The sequence below is a fragment of the Garra rufa genome, chromosome 11 (genome assembly GCF_049309525.1).
Source record: "Garra rufa chromosome 11, GarRuf1.0, whole genome shotgun sequence".
Taxonomy (NCBI): Eukaryota; Metazoa; Chordata; class Actinopteri; order Cypriniformes; family Cyprinidae; genus Garra; species Garra rufa.
The window spans coordinates 1,515,695-1,542,370 of record NC_133371.1 but is presented as its reverse complement, the minus strand read 5'-3'; the positions used below and the strand labels follow the sequence as shown (position 1 = coordinate 1,542,370).

Sequence of the window (26,676 nt, the reverse complement as noted above, 5' to 3'; positions counted from 1 at the left end):
AGCACCTTTATTTTTAGGAGTATAATGGAATTTTATATCAAATTAATACAGCTTTGGTGAGCATAAAATACTTATTTTTCATCCCTTATTAGACTCACATGTGACCAGGAATGCCATCATCCTAATTTGCCATGTAATGCCACCAGTATTAACCAGTTATAAAAACCAGTTACAAACCTTTCAGCTGTTTGGAACACAGTGAATGCTGATAAGTGGAAATGGAAGCTGCATGTCCTCACCTGTGTTAAACCCTCGTCCAAGGGCTGGCCAGGGTTTGTGATTTTTCCACAGATTGCCAAGGTACCAATCACTCTGATTCTCCACCAGACCAATCACCTGTTTCTCTGCAATCACAATGTCAGTGTTAAACTTCACTGTCCAGATGCTTTATATATGACTCCTGAAGGAAAGCGATTGATATGACTCCTGATTACCAGTGAACTTCCTGAAGATGGCCCACAGCTCAGCGATGTCAGTAGCAAAGGTGATGTCTGTATCGAGGACGATGACCTTTGAAAGGTTGGATGGCAGAGCTTTGGTGAGTGTGAGCTTCATCAGGCCATAAATTCCTGAATAGTGTTTGTTTGGTATCCATGACACCTCCGACTGTGAGAATGAGAGAGAGAAACAAAGAAATCTGTGAGAAACCAAGAAAGTGACTTTGTTTGATCAGTCTTTGTTCTATAAGTATTTTTCTCATTAATTTTCTTCCAAGAGGATTATTTTTTTTACCTTGAGAGCTTATTCTTTATTTTTAATAAAGAATTTAATAAAAAAAAAAATGAACTAGCCCTATAAATTATAAAATATTATTAAATATTATTTTAGAAAAGAATATTTGATATAATAAAATCAACATTGCAAAATTAATCACACCAGCAAGAAAGAGAGAAAGACAGAGAGAGTCTAAAATACAATACATTTATATTTAAATATTAAATATTTTAATCAGTGGTGTATCAATATCTGTAATCTGTGCTTTACTGGAGTAGTTTTTTTTTTTCGAGTAATGTTTACTTTTGCTTCACTGTAAAATCGTTTTCTCTCAGGTACAGGAACATTACTACATCACTCTCGTCAACGTAGTCCATATCAACAACAAAAATATATCTCTGTATAGTGGTTGTTTTGACCAGTAGAATTATAAAACAATATATGCTAATATAAAATTAAATCAAAAGTAGTCTATATAAAATTGCTAAATATTTTTTTTTAGATTTTAGATTTTTTTTTTTTTTAATTTTTTGTCTCATTTCCAGTCAAAATATCTGAAAAATCTTAAATCAAGATGGATTTTCTAAACAATTAACAATTTTTTCTTGTTTTTTTTTCTTGTCAGAAAAAAAAAACAAGCCAAAATGAAGTGATTTTTGCTTAGAACAAGCAAAATAATCTGCCAATGGGGTAAGCAAAAAAAAAATCTTATTTCGAACAGAAAACAAGATTATTTTTCTTACCCCATTGGCAGATTATTTTGCTTGTTTCAAGCAAATACACACTTGATTTTGACTTGTTTTTTCTAAAAAAACAAGACAATAAAACAAATCTAAAAAATCTAAGTAAGAAACGCATTTTTTTTTTTTGCAGTGTACTTAGTACTCTTGTACTTTCACTCAAGTAAAATTGAAAAAGGAGTACTTTCACATTTACTGGAGTAATATTTTATTATACATATCTGTACTTTTACTAAAGTACTTGACTTGTGTACTTCATCCACCACTGATAATAATATTAAATACTGTTAAAAGTGAGGATGACTCAACTCTCATTTTCTGAAAGAAAACAAAAAAAAAAAACAAAAAAAAAAACAGGCACAGTTTTGAAAAACTATACACTAAGCATAACACAATCACAATCTTCTTACTGAGTAGTGAGACCTGATATCGATAAAACAATACTAATGTACACAGAAACGTATTCCCTGACGTAGCAGATATTATAACTAATTATGTTATATAGCTGACTAGAATAAGACCCCCAAAAGAGTTTTCAGACTGTTTTTATCACCTACCAGAGACGTTCACTGTGCACTTCATGTTTGCTTCTGAACTGTAAGTGCAGTTATAAAATCATCTGCACCCATGAAAATAGCCCTCTACAGTTCTTATTGTACACTTCATCTTTTCAGCACACATCCTTAATGACCTGAACTCAGGTTTAATAATAATCTGCTGGAGAGGGGTTGATTGAAAAAGACTGGATTTCCTGCAGCTTAGCTTTCATATACTCAGGAGAGCAAAGAGGTCTCTATGCACAGCAGAGACACAGGATGTAAAATCCGCGTGATTAGAGACGGCTCCGAGCCAAACAGCTGACAATCAGAGGTGAACTCAGTGCGGGAGGAGGACGGGAGCACAAAACAGGGCAAGAACGAATGTATTTGTGTTATTGTGCATGTGAGAGCGTGCATGCATTCATGTGAGTGTCCTTGAGCGTGCAGTGTAATGTAAACTAGAATGCACTCTCCTAGAATATGTGTGTGTGTGTGTGTGTGTGTGTGTGTGTGTGTGTAGAGGAGGCACGCTCTTTGAATGTCACTTCGCTCTTTCAGCGTACCGTGCACTGCATAAAAAAATAAAAAAATTCACAACAGACAGTGAATAATTCAATGCCACAGCAACAGCTGCACTCACATGCCAAGCTGTAAAAAAAAAAAAAGAAGCGCACTGTCACTTTAAATATATGAACAGAAATGAATAATTCTGTGTTTTCTGACTCCCTCTGGAGCGTACAAGAGTTCTCCGAGAGCGAAGGCTCTTGAGATCGCTGGAGTGTAAACAACCTCAATGTTTCCACCATCACAGACAAGCCATACTGTCCCAAGGGGACCTTTGCCCCCTCATTACAATCCATAAGCGCATGTGACATATCTTTCATTCCAGTTGTTTGTGCCTGAATGAGCTTGGAGAAGACTGTGATTCTTCAGACCTGTCACTGCCGCCTGCATCGTTTCAAAACTATCGCTGCTTATGACCTCCCATTAATCCTCTATAATGGTGCTCTGTGACATGGTCATTATTTCTGGGTCAAAGGGCAAGTGTGGAGTCATGAGAGCATGATGAGGCAGGTGCTTACTTTGAGTTCATCAGCATCATAGAAGCTGACTTGTACGGATGGCACCATCCATGACTGGAACAGAGTGCTGAGGATCTGATTGGCCACGGTGTCTGTGATGAAATGAAAGTGTAGTGGGTTTCTCCTAAAAAGAGAGACGTGGACATGTTGACATGTTAAGTTTTACATGATTTCAAAATTTGACATTTGAATTTTTAATTTTAAAATTTCAAACTTACAGTGCCTTGCAAGTATTCATACATTAGTTGTCTATAAGCCACTTTTGCTTCGTGCTTAGGGTTATTGTCCTGTTGGAAGGTGAACCTTCTGCCCAGTCTGAGGTTCCAAATGCTCTAGACTTGGTTTTCATTAGAGCTGTCTCAATATGTTGGTGCATTGAGCTTTTCTTCTACTCTGACCAGTTCAAACTTTACTTTTGGGATGGTTCTCTGCAGGTGATGAGCAGTGCCTGGTTTCTTTCATACATGATGCCTGGAATTGAGGTTCATCATATCCACAGAATCTTGTTTCTTACAGGGTCCTTCAGGTGCTTTTTTGCTAATTTCAAGTGTGTTTTCATGTGTCTTCACAGAGGAGAGGATTGAGTTTGGCCACACCACCATAAAGCCCAGATCGGTGGAGTGTTGCAGAGATGTTTGTCTTTCTGTAGGATCTCCACATACAGTACGATCATAGAGCTCAAATAGAGTGACCAACAGGTTCTTGGTCACCACTCTAAACATTTTGGCCAGGAGGCCAGCTATAGGAAGAGTCCTGGTTGTTTCAAACTTCTTCCATTAAGGGTAATGGAGACTACATGCATATGTGAACCTTCAATGTAGCAGAATGTTTTCTGAACCCTTTCCCAAATGTGTGGCTTGATGCAATCCTGGTTCTTAGCTCTACAGGCAGTTTTTTTTTGACATCAGGGCTGTTAGACCTTTTATTAAGACATGCGTGCCTTTTCAAATCATACCCATTAAATTGAACTTGCAACAGGATAACTTCACTCCAAGTATAGTAACATCTATAAGTGATATGAATGTGCCTGAGCAAAATTTCAAGTGTCCCAGATAAGGGTATGAATACTTATGCAATGGATTCCTTTAAGTTTTTTTTATTTTTAATAATTTTTTTTTTTTTTTTTTCTAATAGAAGGTAGCAACATAACAAAACATGAAAAAAATGAAGGGGTATGAATACTTTCGCAAGGCGCTGTACTATTTTAAATTTCAAAAGCCAAAAAAACTAAATGTCAGTTTTAAAAATAATTTGAAATGTTGAATTTGAAATTTGACATTTAAATTTGAAATCTGACATCTGAATTGTAAAATTTGAACTAGAATTCCAAATTACAAAAATTAATGTCAATTTTTAATTGTGAAATTTATTTTCAGGTTAAACTAAATACACATTTAAAAAAGTGTAACATCTACTGATAAATCAGTGTTAATTCTACACACTTTGTGTACACAAGATTTCATGCGTGTTACAGAGTGTCGATATATTATATTGCTATTTATTTATGATTAATTTCCCAGTTTTTGATTCTTACCTGTGGAACAGGATAGATTTGACCAGAGTGACCACGTCCCGACTGGCGTTGTGACCCGCACACACACATGCCACGTGAATCAACTGTGTGTGGAGAAAAAGAACAAAGTTTCAGATAGGATTGACCAATTTTTTTATAAAAAAGTTAAGGCATTCTTGAGATTCACTGTGTGGTCTGTTGTGACTTTAAACAAATTGTAATATGTAGTAGCCCCCCAGAAAGAATTTGTACACATTAAATTATATGAAAATATCAGAATACAGTAGCATCCGCCAACATGATGATACCAGTACTTTCCACAGAAATAACTTTACTTTTCGTTTTTGGACCTTATATTTCAACCTATCAACCTATTGTCTTTGTAAATTCTTGAAAAGTTTTTGTGAAACCTTGGATATTTCACATGGTTGTTGTTTCACACACTGACATTTAGACATGTTTAAGTCTGACATACGTATCCAATATTTTTTGGAGCCACTATATGTTCCTCTAAAGATTTATTCTCACATCTGACAGGATTTAGTATGCCATCTAACCTCACACTTCTCAGCGGTGGGCGAGCGAGAACACTCGCTGTGATTGGCCCGTTCCTCGGCTGTGTTCTCCACATCTTCTGGACCGGTGTCTGCTGATGCCACCCACTGCTGGTTGCCATAGTTACCCTCAGCAGGCTGGGCAGCCAGGCCCTGCGATTGGCTCAGCTGGAGGCGGATCTGCCGGTTCTCTTCCTCCACCTCTCGAACCCGCGATGCCAGGACGTCCCGTTCCAGCAGCCGTGCTTCTGTAGATTCCACCAAGCATGCGGAGAGGAGCAGGGAACGCCCGTCTGATACGGCACAACAGATTTAATTTAATTCGAGTGATCTTGACAGATTACACCCCAGAGATGGATGGATGAGAGGTAAGGAAATAGGAAGCTTGAGGTGAATTTGCACAGAGACAATATACGTGAATGTCATTCGGATTTAAGACAGACTCCAAGAGTATCTCAATCTACATGTCGCTCTCTGTTGGAATGATTAAAGTAGCAGAAAATTGGGTGTGATCAGGGAGAACAAAGTAACAGGCATCGAATTTATCAGAACCATTTGATGGATTTTCTTGTCTATCAATTGCAGATCACTCATCCCTGTTAACCAGAGTTGGGAACCATCTTACCGAGCGTAACCATGTCGTTTCTCATCCATTATCCATTAGCATTTACATTCCTCAGTTGGGCACATGGCCCCTGGAAGTATGGGATATGAAATCTACATATTTTCTATGGGCCCGCAGTTTTGCCACTGGGTTGTTTTGAGCCAGTCACCTGAGTCGTAAATGCCATGTGATTAATGACTCTTGCGCCAATGGAAAATGAGGCCCTGATTGGCTGACGGCACCACAAGAACACACACAGCTTCGTTACTAATGACTATCCTGGACTGTGAAGTCAAAGATGGAGAAAAGTCTATTTTAATGCTTTTATCAGCCCGGCAAAAGCCATATAATCTTTAATTATGAGGTTATTCTACAAAACCACTTATTAAAATAATGTACTTTATTTAAAAAAATAAAAAAAATAGGAACAGGCAGGAAGTCTGAAGTCTGAACTCTGCAAAGGCAAATAAATACCCTTTTTTAAATGTCAACTGTGTTATTAGGGCATTTTATAGTCGACAGTTAATAGAAAATAATTTATTTAATTAGTATACATTTCAGTTTATAAAAAGAGAAAACTTTTTTTTGAAGATCAAGGTAAATTTGACTTAATTTGTCTTCCTGGAAACATGCAAGTATCTTCTTTTGCTTCCAAAGGTAGTACTAAATAAAATAAAAAAAGATATTTTAACAAAATAAGAAGATCTTCATCCTGTTCAAAAGTTTTCACCCCATCAGTGAATGTTTGAACCTTATAGTTGTGTTTGAGTCTCTAAATTGTCCTTAGTGTGAAAAGATGGATCTCAAAATCATACAGTCACTGCTGGAAAGGGTTAAACAACCGTCACAAAACAAACAACAACAACAACAACAACAACAACAACAAAATGTCGTAAATCATCCAGGTAACCACATACAGTACACAGTAACTTTTGAAGAGGGTTATTTTAATAATTTCAGCTATTTTTTTTGTCTTGTGGCCTATATGTAAACATCTTTCATGTAAAATATCTTACTCAGGACAGTACTAATAAAAAATAATATGCATAAGATCTTCTTTATTTTGTTAAAATTATTCACATTTTCACAGATTTTGCAAGGGGTTCCCAAACTTTCGCATGTTACTGTGTATAGACTATATCTTATACTATAAGGCTTCTGAAACTGTAATTTTTATTAATTCAAATTAATTAAATGAATAACTCATTAAATAATAAAAATTTTACATTTCAATAAACTATTAAGTTTACAACAAAAACAACCAAAATAAAATATTTACTAAAAAAAGATGAAATAGATATGTCTGCATGCCATGTGACTAAAAAAACAACTTCAGAGAACTGTGAACACGTGAATGACTGAAATATAAACTTAAATCGCAGCGGAATTTTAAGTAAATATTTTAGGTCAAATGTCCAAGCTATAGCAGAAAGATGCCACTTTTAAATGAATTGGCTAATAAAACAAACCATGAATGCGTGGATCCGTAATATATTTTATTAGTAACGCTTTATAAAAGCAACCACTTTTACACAGTCCATGCTGCATTGTGAAGTCACAGCTGAAAGGGTTGCAGGCGCTCATATACCTTACCACTTAAATATTAATTTAATTTGATATGGCACAATTCAGCGCAATGCATTAACACTTCAAGGCATTCTCTGAAAGAATCATGCGTTAAAAAACACCCCTCCAATGCATCCCCTTCAAAGTGGAGCAAATATATCTCTGGCTTTTTTTCTAAAGTCTTTTCTTAAACTCTTTCAGTCTTATGAATACTGATGATGCTCTGAACTGATTATCAGAACTGATGCTCTGACAATCTCTCTGGCAGTGTGCTGCACAGGCCTATGTGCGCATTTCTCATGATAGGGATGGATATGTTCACATGCCAGATAGAGAGTGAAAGAATGCACTTTTCTAATGATTTCTAAGATCTGGCTGCAAATCAGTTGTGTTATCAGCACTCCACAGCGTTATTGTGCGTCTCTGAGGATGACAGGCCCATCAGATGAGGATTTTAGCACCCAGACCGAGATAAGACTATGACTGACAGTCTTAACACCCAAGTCACCCCAGCTTAAAAGGAAAACTCTTTGACGGTCCAGCCCACATCAGAAACAGACAAAATAGGCCAGTGTCTGTCTCACAGAGATCGTTTCTTTCCAGAAATCTAAAGATCTGACGATAAGTGCCTCGATACTTACTTTCCGAGTTCCCCACGAGCAGGTAAAGCCAGGTGAAAAGGATGACGAAACTCAGAGACACCACCAGCAACTTCAGCTTCCCTCGACAGGGGCAGAGCATCCTGGGATTGTGGAGGACTGGGCGGGGGAGGGGATGGAGCGATCAGGTTGGACTTGCTCTAACGCTGGTCTCCTGCAGCATCCTCTCCTCTGGAGAAGAGAAAAAGGTAATTTGTTAGTAATGCACAGGTCCATTGAGAATCTGAAGCGCCATACAATTGGAGCAGCTGTCATTCACAGAGCTCCATGAAGATTTGTTTGTTCATTTATTTGGGATACTACGCATAAAATGTCTCCACTACCTGACAGATATCACTGACATAGCTCTCATGCGTATGTGACAGCCCTAGACTCTGTAAATAAAAAAGCAAGAAAATTAAGAAACACCCTAGGCCTGTCAGTCATTTTATGGTTGGTATTATGAAACTGGTGAAACAGTGGCAAATCCAAGTAACACAGAATAATGTTTTAAGGTTTCACCTGACTGCAATTAAAATATCTGTACTTAAAGCTAAAATGTACTAACTTTTCTTCATACTGAGGAATACAGTACATGAAATGACAAATGTGGTTTAAAATCAGATTTTAACACTACCAGTTTGGACTAGTTATGATTTTTTGGATAAAAAGGTTTTTGAAAAAAGTCTGTGTGTTTGCCATGGCTGCATTTATTTGATTGAAAATACAGTAAAATATCTTAAATAAACAATTTAAATTTAAAATAACGTTTTCTATTTTAATAATAATTTAACAATATTTTGAAACGTAGTTTTTTTCCTGTGATCAAAGCTGAATTTTCTGCATCATTACTTCAGTCTTCAGTGTCAGATGATCCTTCAGATATGATAATAGTTATAGTTAACAATAGTTTTTTCAGGATTCTTTGATAAATAACATGCTCGATGTTTCTATAAAAATATTAAGCAGCAAAAAACATTGACGATAATACAAACTAATTATTCCAAACCAGGGGGGATAGAGTCTGGGTATGCAGGTGCATATGGGCCCGGGCAGATTGGGGGCCTGCCAAGCCGAGGGGGAACTTTTATTGAAACGAGGGAACGAATAGAGTCCTGCACGGGCCCAGCCCTGGCCTGAGATGCTCAGGCCCAAGTCCTGCCCTTGTCCGACAACTTATCAGAACAGAGCCCATGTTGCAGCCATTAAAATAGTTCAGTTTTGGATTTTAATGGCAAAAGTTTCTTTATTAATTTAATTTAGAAATATGTTTGGAAAAATGTTGTGTTTGTTAAATTCAAGCTTTTGTTTTTTAAAGTAACAACCAAGCGGTCAGCAGCAATGAGTTGAGCATGTTTGATCAATTTAGCCTTGCCTAAAATATAACTTGATGCATTTCACAATATTAATTTAAACATTTAACTTAGATAAATGTGCGCTGTTAGATGCATATCTAATTGTTTGTGCGGAGAGTGGAAGCTAAAGTGTGCTTTGCAGGACATGGAAGCGCCAGCGCGATCACTTGCTTTTTTTTACTTAATAACAGTGGAAACCTAAAATACGCCATCATTTTTGCTCATTAAGGTAAGAGTAATAAATCATTTGGAACTGCAAAAGGTCTACTTTTATTTGTGTGCACTCACAATATCAACAAAACATTATGCTTTTTTAAAATAGCTAAAGAAGACAAACGTGCACTTTCTGCCGTCTCTGTCTTGAGGAGCACTTTACAAAAATGATCCGAAACTCATTAAATATTTGACTCACAGACATGATAAATATATCTATAGAATGCTTTAAATTACTACTTTAAATTTACTAAAACAATAGAGCCTGTGGCATCAAACCTGTCTTCACATTTAACATGAAAAACAGCAATAAAAACATAGGCTTCAACTCAGTCAACTGGCTGATATATAAGAAAAATAAAACAATGTTTGCAAAGTTATAGGCTTGTTGTTTTTTCTGAGGTAGGCTAAATTAAAAAAAAAAAAATTAATTTTTTTAACATGTATTCAAATACTTCTTCATGTTTATTTCATGCTGCAAACGTTAAAAAGGAAAAGATCATTGATTCACATGCTGCTTGATCTGAGGCAAATAGTTATCTCACCACAAATTAAAGAGTGTAAAAAATTGACAGAATTCATAGGCTGAGGCTTGCATGCTACAAATAATGAATGGACTTGAAAACGTTAAATATTATTTCCAAGCATTTGTACCGTAAATAACAACTTGTGAATACTCACGTACCGTTATGTACTTAAGAAAAATCAACAAGTTAACCGAGTTGGAGCCCATAATGATTGAGGGGCCGTACAAATTTTTTGCTATGCCACTGTTCCAGACTTTTGACTAGTAATGTACATTTCAGAATATTAAGGCACAAAGGTGCATGCATTAATATCCTGTAAATAACACTGTATTTTACAGTGCATTTTACCAAAAGTTTCCTTTTTTTCAGGTAACTTAAATCCTTTGCTTCACATAGTAGCATCTAATTAATAATTGGTTAAAATATAATTCAATGTGACTATATCCACCTTAACAAATTAGATTCCATTCAAACAAATCATTTGTATGGGTTATATAAAGTAGATCTTTTAAATCACCAAGCTGCAGGTTGTAATTCTTCACTACTATCACTAAACTAACTGATACAATAAAGACACTCCTTTATCTGCCATTGGTCGAAAAAACAGGTAGCCCCACCCTAAACTCATGCCGTGTTGGGATTAAACAAACAGAACTGACGGTACCACAAAGTTAACTTAAAATAACTGAATAAATCTATGAATGGCATACTGATAGCTGTCTCTGCAAATTAAGAAAATTTTAAACAATTCAAAGAATAACATACTGCACCCTTAAATATTTGGGGGGGGGGGGGGGAAACATGTTGTGGACAACCAATATAAGTGCAATACTCTCAGCTCATTTTATCCTATTTAAAACCATTCCAGAAAATTAATGCCCAAAATCAGTGCAGAAAATCTGATAATATATCACTGAAAATTCACAGGTACCACTTTCATCAAAGCTTCTCAAACAAATAATGCATTTTTGCCGCCCTATGAAAGCTTCAATACAGCAAGACAGATATTGCAGATATTGGTATAATAATAAATATTGATCTGATGTTGTTTTTCCATCTTTGTACAGCTTTGTGGCTGCATTAAAAGCATTACAGGGCTCCCACCTCACTAAACTGCTGGCTTTTGGCTGTCCAGGGTAACTCTCTGTAAGCCTCTCTGCACGCCACTTTACGGCACGCATTCATGTCTGTGTTTACGCCACGTGGACTACACGACAGCCATTGTTGTTTACACCACTCTTAATTAAAGAGCGAGCCGTGGGAGGCTCTCCATCACCCCAGCAGACGCAGATTAACAGCAGAAAAAAAAGAGAAAGAAGGACAGGGAGTGGGAGAAAGGAGACAGTAGAGAGACGAAATAGTCTTTGCTTTATTATGAGCTTAATTAATCATGCTTTTGTGTAATTAGACATATGCCTGCAGGAAGCAAGATTGGATGCTGACATTAAAAAAATAAACAAATAAACAAACTATATATATATTTATATAATGTATATATGTATGTAATTTGGACAGAGAGTGTGCTGTTTATGCGCTTATTGCTATTTTTGCTGGGTTTTTGCAATATTTCTTTGCACTTTTGGTTTATTTTGCATGACATACTGTATATATAATGCATTGTGTTTCCTTCTGAAGCATCAGTGAGTGTTTGAACCTTCTGTAATAGTTGCATATGAGTCCCTCAATTGGCCTCAGTGCGAAAAGATGGATCTCAAAATCATACAGGCATTGTTGGAAAGGGTTCAAATACACAAAAATGCTGAAAAGCCAAAGAATTTGCGGGACCTGAAGGATTTTTCTGAAAAACAGCAGTCAGTTTAACTGTTCAAGACAAGCAAGGGACTCATGGACAACTATCACTAAACACAAAAACAAAAACAAAACACAGATCATTCAGGTAACAACAGTATTAAGAATCAAGTGTATGTAAACTTTTGAACAGGGTTATTTTTATAAATTAAACTATTATTTTCTCTTGTGCACTATGTGTAAATGTCTATTTAAAACAGAGTTCATTCTTCTGTGAAAACAAATCAAAATATTGATGACTCACCCTGCACTCACTTATTTCGTCCAATCAAATGCACTCTACAATAATGCCCCGCCCTCTCAACCCACCACTTCTGACTATCTGCCTAGCAACTGAAAGTCCTGAATTTAAAATGGTCTTTCAATTAATAATTAAGCCAAAGATTCTAATTCATTGTTCAAAATACGTAAACTTTGGCAAAATGGTGTTTAAATGTACAGGGCTCATAAAACCTTAGCCAGACAAGTCAACCATACTTAAAATCTTAAAACGAGACACTACAGGTGAATAGGGTAAAAAAACAACAACAACTAAAGCCTGGAATACACTACGCGATTTTTGCCCCGATTTTCCACCGATTTACAGTCTGAAGAAGTTGAGGCTAGTTGCTGAAAGTCAGAGCGAGTCTGCAGATTTGAGTTGACAGATTCCATAGAAAATAGTGTATGATGGTCACAGACTCCGATTTTTTAGCTTTAATCATAGATTCCATCCAGTCGGAGAATATCAAACATGTTTGATATTTTCAGCCAATTTTAGAACGCATATTGATATTATGACCTTACACACCCAGTTGATTGATTACATTGATAATAACAAACATTTTTGTATTACAAGTTTTCTAAAATGTTAGGTTTAAATGTGGAAATTATGCATTATTTAATGGAATATGCACTAATTTGCATACATTTCTAGCACAAACATCTAAAAACTGGATGAAGTCAATTTCAAAGTTCTTGTTTAATTTTTTTTTTTTTTGACATATTAGAGTCAAATGTTGTTACAGAAGGAATTCTGAGTGTCTCATTTTGTCACTCCACAATTCAGAAAATACTTTTATGTTTTACCATTTTTGGGGAAATAAAATATATAAAATCAAGCAAATTATATACAAACTAATCCCTCTGTAAAAACCTCCAGGATATAGACAGGAATAAAAATGTAACGTTTGGTGAGTGTAAGTGCTACTGAAGTGGAGATTTATGGCTCAGTTAAAAAAAACAACTAATTTTTATTTTTATTTATTTATTTATTTATTTTTTTAGGTTTTGAGCCTTTAAAAATATGTATTGTAATTGAACTCTATAGACACAAATAGATGAAGTGCCAAAAAAAGAAACACTTAACAGTGTCTTTTGGATGTTTTTTTTTTTTACCACTAGTCTGAAAAAACACTTTATGAAAATCTCAAACAGGTGCATGAAAAAACAATGTTTTTGCCTGCAGTGTCTCCCCTTAATTTGTAGCACAGAACTAACACAATACAAAACCCAAAAAGAAAGACATTCAGGTTTGAAAATAATCTAAGAATAAACTAACTCTTTAATCAGTGAGCGATAACATCAACAGCTGGTTTTCAGTACTGCATACAACCCATTGTAATGCTAGTGGAAAGTGACTGCAGTCCATGTGTTTGCTTTGTTTGTCTCTGAGCTTGTGTTGAGCTGTCCTGTGTGGTCGCCACTGTAACTGTTTGATAAATGATGTCCTTCCACGTCTGACTCTGCTGACACCAGCCTTTGTTTGTTTGTTTGTCGTCTCTTATGTGCGGCTCTCTTGAACACTCAAGGCCATCCTGAGCTTTCCACCACTCGTTACCAGATTACATCCGCCCACAAACACACACACTTGCCACGGCTGCAGAACACTCTCTCAAACTTTAGGGATGAATGCCAAGTATGTGCGGCTGGTGGGAAAAATAGAGAATAAGAAAAGGTGCAGAATGGTTTTGTTTGAACTGCAAAAGCGAGTCCAGTGTGTAAGTCGACTCATCTTGAGTCTGAGATGCTACATGAAAGAATAAAGCATAAATGAACTTGGTGGGTCTCTATAAATGAAGTGCAGTCCTGTAGACACACAGTCGACCTTCATTAATGGACCTTGTGAAATGTAACCTCAAGCAATTAACCCACAGAAGAAGCAGCCGTTTCTAGAGTGCATTCCGCAGCCTTTTTAAAACCAACAACGCCGCTAAAAACTTCTCTTCATTACACAGACAAAATTCACACTGACAGGGATACAAAGAGGTTAACTGGAAAAAAAAATTACTGACTGTCTACTTCAGTCGTACATAATATTTAACTCAGTAACCCACAATTGACCAATGGTGCAATGTGGCTCTTTCAGTCTTTTGTAAACTGTGTTATCATAAATCAAAAATCTCTATGAGTCAGTTACATGACTCTTATTTTATTTTATTTTTTTCACACAGGCAATAAATTACACTTGTATAATCATGAATGAATAAGTGAATCTTGTACAGTAATTATACAATTATATTTAAAAAGAAGTCTAATTACTACTACTTTTTATTTTTATTTTTTTTTCCTGACATGGGTAGATTAATTAATGATTGAAATAATAATAATATACTACTAATAATAATTGCACTTTATTTGTAGACATTTTAAGAATATAAAGATATGAGGAAGATTACTGTATATATCCAGTACAATTTTAAGAAAAAAATATGCTTATTTTTAGGTGATATGGTCACACCACTTTACATTTTCAACAAACATTGTCATTTATTTTATTTTTTACGTTTTGAAGTTATATTTTCAAAAACATATCTAACCAACATCACCAAGATTACATTTCAAAAACTTGAAAATACACACGGCCTTGAGCTGCAACAACATCTCATAAAAGACACCTATATTTTTAACTAGATACAAAAACTTGTCAAGACAAACGTTAAGTTGGCTTGAAAAAGCCTGATCAGAAAGTGTGAAAAAGTTCAAAAGTTTTAAAAAAATTGTAGAAATTTTATGGTATTCAGTCTGAAAAAGAGTGAGGTTTAAAGTAGTTTTAAACCTTGAATGTCAGGATGGATAAATGGATAGATAGCATGTTTTAGCATATTATGCTAGCATGTTTCTAACCTATTTAACATTTTACTAGCATGTAGCTAGCATGACTAACAAGTTACTAACACGTTACTAGCATGATGTTAGCATTAGTAGCATATTAGCATGATTAGCAAGGCACAAACATGTTTCTAACATGATTAGCATGTTACTAACATGTAGCTAGCCTGATTAAAGTTTCGATAGCATGATGTTAGCATGTTTCTAGCATGATTAGCATGTCGTTAGGATGTTTTTAACATGATTAGCCTGTTACTAGCATGTTGCTAGCATGATTAGAATGACGCTAGCATGATGTTAACATTAGCCTGTTGTTAGCATGATTAACAAGGCACCAGCATGATTCTAACATGATTGGCATGTTGTTAGCATGTTTCTAACATGTTACTAACATGTAGCTAGCCTAATTAGAATGTCACTAGCATGATGCTAGCATTACTAGCATGATTTGCAAGTTACTAACACGAATAACGTGTTGTTAACATCTTTCTAGCCAGATTAACATGCTGTTAGCATGTTGTTCACATCTCTAGCCTAATTAGCATGTTGTTAGCTTGTTTCTAGCATGATTAGCATGTTACTACTATGATTAGCATGTCATTAGCATGTTTCTAACATGATTAGCCTGTTACTGGCATGTTATTAACATGATTTTAGTTGCTAGGCTTCGATGGATAGATAGACAGACAGACAGACAGACAGACAGACAGACAGACAGACAGATAGACAGATAGATAGATAGATAGATAGATAGATAGATAGATAGATAGATAGATAGATAGATAGATAGATAGATAGATAGATAGATAGATAGATAGATAGATAGATCTCAGTCTGAAGATCTGGGCTGAGTTTGGAGTTTGTAGAGTTAAAGATCTAGGAGTAGCAGTTAGAAGTTTAGTCTCATAAGAATAATAATAACTGTACATTAAGTAGCATTTCAGTAAGTTGGATTTCTCAAGCCAACTTAATAATTAATTGTATTAATGATCAAATTCAGAATAAAATATTTGTATAGTTAATTAAACTGATGGCTGTGGACAGTTGCCAAGCACTGTGGCATATTAATATGCTAATATAGAACACGCACCCAAGTGGGCATAAATCAACTATTTTACAGTGCTCAGAATTCTGCTCATCCACTTACATTTACCAGCCTTATAAACGTACTTTATTTTTCTTCTTATTACATCAGACCTCTGTATTTGTCATTGACTTTATTTACAAAGGAACACCAGACTAAAAGAAGATGATTGCAATCCCACAATGCCCTGACAAAAACAGCTAAATCTGGATTATTGCGGGCGCACACCCAAACTAAACTCTGATACAAAATCAGGCCAATTTTCCGCATGAACATCATTAAGATACGATTGGCCGCACACCTAATTACATCCTTTTCTCTCACTGGACTCCCTTCTCCTCCTCTCCTGTGATTTCAGACTTCACAGGCCTCCCGGTGGTGGACGTCCAGCACTAAAGGTCAGCTGGTTCGTAAATTTAAACTGCCAGGTTTCCACTATGTGCCCCCTTGCAGTTAAGGAAAACCTTTCAACTGCTGCCAGCACCGGAGTCATTCGAACACAGTTAATTACCCCTCTCACCCTCATTACACCAAACTGGTTTTGAACTGGAAATAATTCATTGGGTAATTCAATGGAAATGCACTGGAATACTGTAAAAAATAAAAGTTCCAAAAGGACGTTTTACATAGCAATGCTACAGAAAGACCATTTTTAGTTCCTCAAAGAACCTATTAATCATTTTGCACTTTTAAAAATATTTTATGGAATGGAAAAGTTCCATGGATGTTAAAGGTTCTTGATGGTGTGTAATATATATGCTCAGTATGTTTAATGTATAACAAACACAAAGTTAATATGAATTATATTAAATATGCTCAATGTAAAATTCAATGCAACAACTAGTAATGTTCATTTGACTCATCCCTCCCAGGACTTTTGATGATTCATCGCATGATTACTAGATAATCATTCCTTTTAAAAAATGATAAAGATGGCACTCACAAGGAGAATTTTCTAGCTAATTAAATATTTTAAAGCTGAGCAAAACTTTAAATATGCAGGACTTCTCCATCATTTTGAAGGTGTGTTTATTATGTTAAAATACCTTTAAATAATTTTCTCTATCACGACGCAGAAATGACTCACTTCACCTCACATTTACGCTTCTTCCATAAGAAACACAATTTTTAAATGTACTCTTTTATGTGCAGTAGATGAAAATATCCTGACTTGTTTACTGAAGTGTAATAGATGTGGCATCTGTTTTGAGGACCCAGGAGGGGGAAAGTCTCCTCTGTTTGCATTGGCACAGGTAAGCTGAAACCTGTCTTTTCCATAGCTGGCGGTCTGATCAGCGGCACATAAATCTTTCTGTTCATATCTCTCATCTACCACTTATTAATATTCTCTGAATAGAGAGAGTAAGGAGAAACCATGGATGACACAACATCACCTCAGGGCTCGTCTCTAACGCTTATGGGAGTAGAGCAGCACAAATGCTTTAGAGCTGAGGTCACATTGAGTTTTAACTCTCACTTTTGAGTCTTATATTACAAAACCTGCCTATTCTTGCTCAGACTCAACACTAAAACGCCACCTCAGCCGAATCAGTAGTGCCCAGCCAATCTTTCCAAACAGGAAACGCATGCAGTTTATGGCTTCGGTTTGAGATGCTTTTTAATAGGATCTTTATGACACAGGCCTTTTAAGAGGTGAAAGGCCTCCACCCAAATCCATTAAAGAGAGATGGAGTGATGCTAAAAGTAAAAAAAGAAACAAAGCAAGTGAGAGAGAAAGAGAGAGCCGGGTCAAGGTGGGCTAGCTGGCAGCTTTCATACGGATCTTTAGCTGAACAAGCAACGGGCCTCGCAAGCCTGCTCTACAGGGACAGGTGCACTAGTAAAACAGGAATTACTGAGGTTGTGTTGTGGAGGGAGGTGAAATACTATACATAACACTCAGCCCCCGCTGGCTTTTATAGCCTACATACTCATCTCATCTGCAGTAGGGCAGTACACATTAAACCAGTGAGCGCCTTTTAGTGCACTCCAGTATTGATCAGGGTGAACAAACTGTCCATATGCCCTCTTATCTGAACATTACACTTATCAACCTATAGAAGTTCGATGAGTGTGTAAAAGGACACTCCGGCAGTCCTGGAACAGCTCACATACCTCTATACATCCATTTAGATGCTTATTTTGTGGACAATGCAGAAATGTACATAAAAAGGTGTTTTGTAGTGCACTGTAAAAAGTGAACAGTTGGATCAACTTTAAAAAATTACTTCAATTGGTAACACCTAAAAATTTTAAGTTCTTTCAACTTAATTTATTACATTGTATTAACTTAGTTTTCCTAGGTCAATCACACTTACATAATTTTAGTTCAATCAACTTAATTTCTTTAGGTGTTACCATTGAAGTAATTTTTTCAAGTTATTTCAACTTATGTACATTTTAACAACTTAATTGTCCTAAGTCAATTCAACTGCATTCTTAATTTAATTCAACTTAAATTGAATTTCTCATTAAATCTGAATGCATTAATTTTCCCCAACCATATTACTTAATTACCTGCAAATAAAACATTTCAAACTTCATTTTTTTTTCCTGAAAATGCAATAAAGTTGTAGCGTTACACGGTAAAAGAGATATCTACTTTTACAATTCTACGTTACAATTTGGAAAGCAGAAGGTCAAGTTAAATAGACTCAAATAGTTATAGTAATCCAACTTACACCCAAGTTCACTTTTTAGAGTGTGGTTACAGAGCAGGGGAGGATCACACCAGCAATCTCGGCCTAAGCAGAGACCACTCCAAAACCGCTGATGTGTATGCTTGTCTGTGTTTATTACTACACTGTAAAAAAAACAAAACAAAAAACACAATTTGTTGAGTAAACTTAAAATAATTTGTTACCCTGCTGCCTTAAAATTTTAAGTTGAGTCAATTCAAATATCTAAGTTGTCACAATTAGTTAACATTTAAGTTGACTAAACTTTTTTGAGTTGACTAAACTTAAAATTATAAGGCAGCCAGGTAACAAAATTATTGTAAGTTGATTCAACAAATTGTTTTTTACAGTGTAGTAGAGTCAGTCTGTGTACTAGCATTGAGGAACTGACTCTTTCTTTGTTACATCGTTATGGCGACAAAGTCACTGTCTTTATTAGTGAGTCATCTGAATTATTCACTTAGCCAATTTATTCAAAAATGCTGATTCATTCCGGAATGGTAAAAAGTGACTGAATGAATCCGAAATCACATACTTCCCAACTATAAAGTAGGCAAAAAACAGTGTTGAGAGTAGTATGTACAAGTCCCATTAGGCCACAGGAGAAGATTTGTGAATGGCAGTGATGTAGCGGACACTGTGGTAGACCTGAGTTACATTCATATATTCATATACACATTTATACTACACAGAATATTTTTTGTAGTGGTTGCAAAATAATTACGTACTTAGAAGTACTCACTCAGAGAGTCATAAATGCATTCATTCAAAAATTCAAATGCTGAATTCAGTTAAAGGGATAGAATGAAAATTTGATGTTTATCTGCTTACCCCCAGGGCATCCATGATGTAGGTGACTTTGTTTCTTCAGTAGAACACAAAGATTTTTTACTTAAACTGTTGCAGTCTGTCAGTCATATAATGGCAGTCAATGGGACCCACGGCTTTGAGCGTCAAAAAAACATACACAGACAAAACCAAATTAAACTCTGCGGCTCGAGATGATGCATTGAGGTCTTAACACACAAAAGTGTCAATTTACTCAATGTACACTAAAAAACTATTCGTTGAATCAACTTACAATAATTTGTTACCTGGCTGTAATTTTAAGTTCAGTCAACTCAAAAAAGTTTAGTCAACTTAAAACGTTAAGTTGTACTAAGTGACAACTTAGGTATTTGAATTGATCATCACAACTGGATCATCACAAGCCACAGAGTGTCACGTCCACACACACAAGGAGAGGGTAAGTATACTTTAAAGTATTTATTAACAGACGTGCACACTTCAAACAGGTGAAAACAGGTGAGTATAGACTTCGGTATCTGAGTCTTCAGACACAGTCCAAACAGGTAAACACAAGTTCATAGACAATCGTCAGCAAGAGCAAATGTCACTTCCCTTAAAGTGGGTATTTTGTGTTCATAGGTTCACCCAGATGCAGTCCGTGAGGAGCACAGGAGAATCGAGAGAAGGAGGAGAAGATCCACGGAGAGGTGTCCATGTAACTTTGATTCCAGCCGGTGAGTGAATGACAGAGGTGAGTATATAAAGGGAATGGTGATTGCGGTTCCAGGTGTGGGTGATTAGAACTCTGGTGATGGTTCACGGGCGTGGTGCAGTGGGGATTGGTTGGTTTGTGATAGGTCGTGGTGATTGGGACTGGGGGAACGTGCTGAGGGTGTGACACAGAGTTTAATTTGGTTTGTCTGTGTATGTTTTTTTTTTTTTTGTTTGTTTTTTACTTTCAAAATTGTGGTTCTCATTGAATGCCATTATATGACTGACAGACTGCAACAGTTTGAGTTAAAATCTTTGTTTGTGTTCGACTGAAGAAAAATAGTAATCTTGGATGCCCTGGGGGTAAGCAAATAAACATCAAATTTTCATTTCTGGGTGAACTATTGCTTTAAATTATTCATTCATAAATACTGATTTGTTTAAGAACAGAGTGACTCACTGAGACATTGACTCAACTGATTCTTCAAAAAATACAGAATCATTCAGTAACAAAGCGTACCATTATTTGCTTAATTTTTATGTACACTCTAGCGTTGTATTAAAGCAATATAACACTTGCAATCAAGGTCACTTGAACTGTCGCTGCTATGCACTTGATCAAAGCAATTGCAGTAACCCCATTTTACAGTGGGATTGTTCCTTTGACAACTGTATAAAACATCTGCTACATAATTTAGCTGATTATTTCACCTATTCATCTCTGTCTTTGTCATGTTCTATTGGTGGACAGCACAGGTGGGACCAGAGCTCCACTGCTGCTGTCTGTCAGTATGATAATGCCATTAAAATGGAAGGGAATCTTCGCTGAGAAGGCCTGGAATTACAACAACGTTACCCTTTTAAATGAGGGACATTGTAATCGTGAATATAATCAAGGGACAAGATCTCTTTGATTAAAGCACAATCACCACAGCACTGTCTGCAGACACAATGTTTCACAGGCAGTTCTGAATTTCCAGTGTCTAACTAGAAAGCTTTTTTCACATTTTAATCAGGCAGTAAAACACTGTCTTTTAAGATATCGTGTTCATAGGGTTTCCTATTATGTTTGAACCATATCAGGTACTGGATGATTGATGCAAAATTGCATTAAAATGCTTCCAGCTACTATACAATATTTCACAAAATGTATTTTGTATTGCAATGTTTATGGGTAACCATAAAACAGCTGCTGGTCCTCATCAATTGCCACAGTATATGGAAAAAATACTATGGCTGTCAATGTGGAACTGAAGCTGGTTGGATACCCAGATTCTTAAAAATATATTATTTTGTGTTCAGCAGTAGAAAGAGAGGTTTGTAACAATTTGAGGATGAGTAAATGAAGTCAGAATTTTTATCTACAGTGTATGCAGAATTAATAGGCACGTTCTAGTCATATTTTTTCCAAGCACATTTTACCAATTCCAAACCACATCAATCTTAATAACAACTATTGATTTTGTGTTTAATCATTTGTAAGGAATATATAATGGTCCATGATGGTTGGAAGTGAAAAACTTCTTAAATTCAAGTGTGCATAATTCTTAGGCATGTTTTCTTTCACAGATAAAATGGGCCAAAAAATTAGAGATTTAAAGTAAAAAATTATTAAATGCCAACGAGAAGAATGCAATAATACAATTTGCAAAGTTAAGGCATGACCATTGGGCAGCGAATGCTTACTGGGTCAGCACGGTCAGAAAAACAGGTAGAGAAGGAAAGCCATATGTTAACTGCAAAAGAATTAATAATTTAAGTGAAGAATTAGTCTGCAATGTGTCAGGTTTTCAGAGACTTTGTTTGAGTAAAAAAATCCTAAAAGAAAAAATGACCCTCACTTATAAAATAATAACATGCTGAAGTGTTGTGAAATACATGAAGACTGTTTTTTATAGGTTTTTTATTTAAGTTACTTTTATTCAACCAGCAAGTTTTTCCCAAAAGACATTAAGACAATGTACAAGAGGCATCACTGTGGAAAAAAAAATATTTCTTAGCTTATTTACATTTGAACAAAAAGTGGCATGTCCAAAATTATTCATACCATTTGCAAACTGTCACAGTCTATGGGAAAATCCAAAGTTCTGTACCATTCCAAATAGTCCAAGCTGTTCTAAAGCATCCTAATTACCCTGATTCATTGGGAACAGCTGTTTTAATCAACTCAACAGGTAAAAAACAGAAGCTCTCTGCTGTTGGTTTGTGGACAGTCATGGCTAAGACAAAGGTCAGATGAAACAAAAATTTAATTGTTTGGCCACAATGATGTAGCCTTCATTTGGCGTAAAAAAGGAGAAGTCTTCAACCCTAAGAACACCATCCCCACTGTCAAACACGGTGGTGGGAACCTAATGTTTTGGGGCTGTTTTTCAGCCGGTGGACCAGGGAACCTAATCACAGTAAACGGCACCATGAAAAAGGAGCAATACATCAAATTTCTTAACAACAACATCAACTCTTTCAGGTTGGAGCTCATCGCTAAAGACGAATGGGCAAAAAGTCCAGTGGAGACATGCAAAAAGCTGATCAGCAATTATAGGAAGCGTTTGATTGCTGTCATAGCCAATAAAGGCTTTTATATATTATTGGCAATGGTATGAATAATTTTGGACATGCCACTTTTTGTTCAAATGTAAATAAAAGATGAGTAATATTTTTTTCCACAATGATGCCTCTGGTACATCGTCTTATTATCTTTTGGGAGAAGTCTGTGTCATTTCCGGTCAAAAAAAAAAAAAAAAAAAAAAACTTGCTGGTTGAATAAAAGTAAGGGCCAGGGGTATGAATAATTTTGTATATATATACACCAAAAATGTATTGTTTGCAAAACTATTTATTCCAACTGTTTGTAGTAAACATTTTAGATAAATGTATTTGACTGTTGCAAAGAGACTATGTTAAAATAAGTAAAAAGGAGTTTAACCACTGCATTCTATTCTATTTTGTTGCATCTAGCTTTTTTTGAACACAAAGGCCCTTAAGTGAGTTGTTGCAGAAGCAAAGCGTTTTAAACTGTCACTTTTGAGTTTCTATTTTTGTTAGAAGGCTGCTAACAGCAACTATGTGCTGGAGCAATAATTTGTATTTTAAAAGTTAGTCGTATTGCCTTCTCTCTGAGCACTGATTTGTTGGATTCTGGCTAAATACAACACCACAAAACAGATACAAGTCAAGCGTCTGATCATTAGCGCCCCGAACTAACAACAGAAATTTTCTTGGCGTGTGTGAACTTCAAAAGGTTTCAAGACTGAACCGCACAGACCCAGGTTTGAGATGTCTCTTTCCATCTTTAAGCCACCAGAGGAGAACTGACAGCCATTAAGAACTTCTCTCCAGTGGCTTTGCAGCCAGGGATCGTGGGATATCACTCATAAAGCGAGTCTGTCCCCCCAGTCTGATACTCAGTGCGTTAGGGGGCTAATCTTCAAAAACACTGCTCTCTCCCTCCCTTGCTCAATCCCTCTCTTTCCACTTAATATCTCCTCACATGCTGCAGTTGTCCCTTTGAGGCCTGAAATCCGGCTAATCTTTCTCTCTTCCAAGCCAGGAAACCAAATCAGCTTCTATCTCTTAGTGTCGTATAGTCAAAAAATCCACAAAGCCTCAATCATGCATCTGTGTGTGTGTGAGCGTGAGAGAAAGATACAGATAAAGACAGAGTGATAGATGATAATGAAAAACAGAGAGCTGCCATCCATGAGACAGCCAGTACTTTAAAAGAGGGCTGTGCATGGTGCGGAGCAGAGTTTCCCAAATTTATCAGTCTTGTGGAGATGATTTAAAATCACTGACAGAAACTTTAAAGATAGATTGAGGCAGGCATGTAAACATGGTCAGGACAATCTGCTGAAGTTCAAACTAAGCATCAGAATGAGGAAGAATGGCAATTTAAGTGACTTGAAGGATTAGTTTACTTCCAGAACAAAAATTTACAGAAAATGTACTCACCCCCTTGTCATCCACAATGTTCATGTCTTTCTTTCTTCAGTCGTAAAGAAATGTTTTGTAAGGAAAACATTTCAGGATTTCTCTATATATAATGGATATGTATGGTGCCCCCAAGTCTGAACTTCCAAAATGCAGTTTAAACGCTTCAAAGGGCTCGAGACCAGACAAGCATTTGAGGTTAAAAAGTATATATATTGTCAATTTGTTTTGAAAATAACCAATCGTTTTGTAAAAAAAAGACCCTTCTTCCTTGGCTGGAATCGTTAAGAGCCCTTTGAAGCTGCGTTTAAACTGCATTTTGGAAGTTCAACTTGGGGGCACCATAGAAGTCCACTATATGTAGATATTTTCTGAAATGTTTTCCTTAAGAAACATCATTTCTAGTCAACTGAAGAAAGAAAGACATGAACATCTTGGATGACAAGGGGGTGAATACATTATCTGTACATTTTTGTTCTGGAAGTGAACTAATATTTTAAGTGAATGTGGCATGGTTGTTGGTGCAAGACAACTTGGTCAGAGTATTTCAGAAACAACTGAGCATACTGGGATTTTCATGCATAACTCTAAGGTCTACAAGAACGGTCTGAAAAAGAGAAAATATCCAGTGAGTGGCAGTTCTGTTGGCAAAAATGCTTTGTTGATGTCAGAGGTTAGAGGAAAATGGCTGGTTTGAGCTGACAGAAACTCTAATAACCACTCATTAATAACCAAGGTATGCAGAAGAGCCTCTCTGAATGCTCAACATGTTGAACTTTGAGGCAGATGGGCTACAACAGTAGAAGACACACCGGTGCCACTCTTGTCAGCTAAAAACAGAAAACTGATGGTACAATTTACACTTGATCACCTAAATTGGGCAATAGAAGATTGGTAAAAGGTTTCCTGGTTTGATGAGTCTTGATTTCTGCTGCTACATTCGAATCGTTGGGTCAAAATTGGGTGTAAACAACATGAAAGCATGGATCCATCCTGCCTTGAATCAACAGTTCAGGCTGATGGTGGTGTAATGGAGTGGGGGAGATTTTCCTGGCACACTTTAGTACCCTTGAGCATCATTTAAACGTTTCTATGTCTGTTCCTTTATGACCACAGTGTGCCCATCTTGTGATGGCCACTTCCAGCAAAATAACATACCATGTCACAAAGCTTTTTAATTGGTTCCATCTTCAACTATAAACTAGCCAATCCATACTTGAAGAAAGCAACTACTATAAATGATCACACTTTTTATATATAATCAGTGGATCTATTTATGAACCAATGACCTTGGCATTACAAGCTCCATGATTTACAAGTTGAACTACAGCGTTAAATAGGAGCAATTTAATTTATGTCACAATTTGAGTACATTGATATTTGATATTTTATGGGAGGTCATATGTTAATGCGTGTTCAGCAAAATCTGAATGAGTTGCCGGTAGAGTGAAGTTAGCTATTTATAACAACGCTAGTTAGTTACAATGACTCATATGAAAAGTTAAAAACAGGAATTTCCTTGTGAAATCAGGTGTGAGAGTATGTGAAATCTAACTTGAGGAGATAAGACACATGACTATCTATCAATGTTGAATGTGCTGCTTAACATTTTATGGAAACCGTAATAGTTTTTTTTTTTTTTTTTTTTTTCAGGATTCCTTGATACAGAGTTTAAAAGAAAAACATTTATTTGAAATATCTTTTGTAATATTGAAAAATGCCTTTACTACCACTTACAGCCTAAAACATTTTAATGATTAAAAAAATATCTGACCTTAAACTTTTAAACAGTAACGTATAATAGAGAAATATTGCAAATATTTAATCTACTGTGTCAAGTTTTGTCTACTACTAGTAAGTGTTATCTAGAGGTCTTTATTGTTTATATTACTCAAGGACTTTGTTTGGTCAAGATGTGTTATGTTTTTGTTATGACTTCTCTTTCTCATGGTCCCAAGAAAACAAGCCAAAAAAAATATGTCCAACCTCTGCGGGCTTCGGTATGTTTGGAAACACTCATTATTTTTGGATTGTGTTTGAAGCCACTATGAACTTGAATTCTCTGTACTGTTCAAGGATGCGGCCCTTGTCTTGCAAACTAATCAGCGCTGCATATTCCTCCCAGCTTCAGTTTTATACTGAAAATCAATGACTCCAGTCAGAGATGTCCATTCATTTAGCCCATTCATTCATTTTTTTCGCCTGCATGGAAGCAACATCAGAAGCGCCTCAAAAGATCATTGATCAACTTTGAAGGGTTCATCAGCAAACAGCTCTTTCTACAAAAAAAGCTCTTTTCATTTGAAAAAGTATCTAAGCTACAAAACAACAGATGAGAGGGGGCATTCCAGATCGACTTTAGATGAACTTAAACAGACTAAGTTCAGAATTACATCTTAAGTGAGAAAGATGAACTTGCTGTGAAATGTTTTCTGAACAATGAGAAAATCCAGGCGGACCTCAAAGCTCTTTTTAAGTGAAACAAGCCAGCGTGAAGTCACATGACAAAAGTCCACAAAGCTGATGATAATTAAAATGTA

General features: G+C 36.0%; 1 protein-coding gene across 2 annotated transcripts in view; it reads right to left on the bottom strand.

The window, feature by feature from the left end:
* The window catches only part of large2 (LARGE xylosyl- and glucuronyltransferase 2), a 106,104-nt gene that overhangs the window by 18,807 nt on the left and 60,621 nt on the right, over nucleotides 1-26,676 (bottom strand). For both annotated transcript variants that reach the window (XM_073850509.1, XM_073850510.1), the window contains 6 exons: nucleotides 7,954-8,142; nucleotides 5,146-5,435; nucleotides 4,610-4,692; nucleotides 3,076-3,199; nucleotides 435-606; nucleotides 240-344 (listed from right to left, as the gene is read on the bottom strand). In XM_073850509.1, coding sequence (XP_073706610.1) covers nucleotides 240-344; nucleotides 435-606; nucleotides 3,076-3,199; nucleotides 4,610-4,692; nucleotides 5,146-5,435; nucleotides 7,954-8,053 — 874 coding nt within the window. In that variant the 5' untranslated portion in view covers nucleotides 8,054-8,142. The remainder of the gene's footprint in view (nucleotides 1-239; nucleotides 345-434; nucleotides 607-3,075; nucleotides 3,200-4,609; nucleotides 4,693-5,145; nucleotides 5,436-7,953; nucleotides 8,143-26,676) is intronic.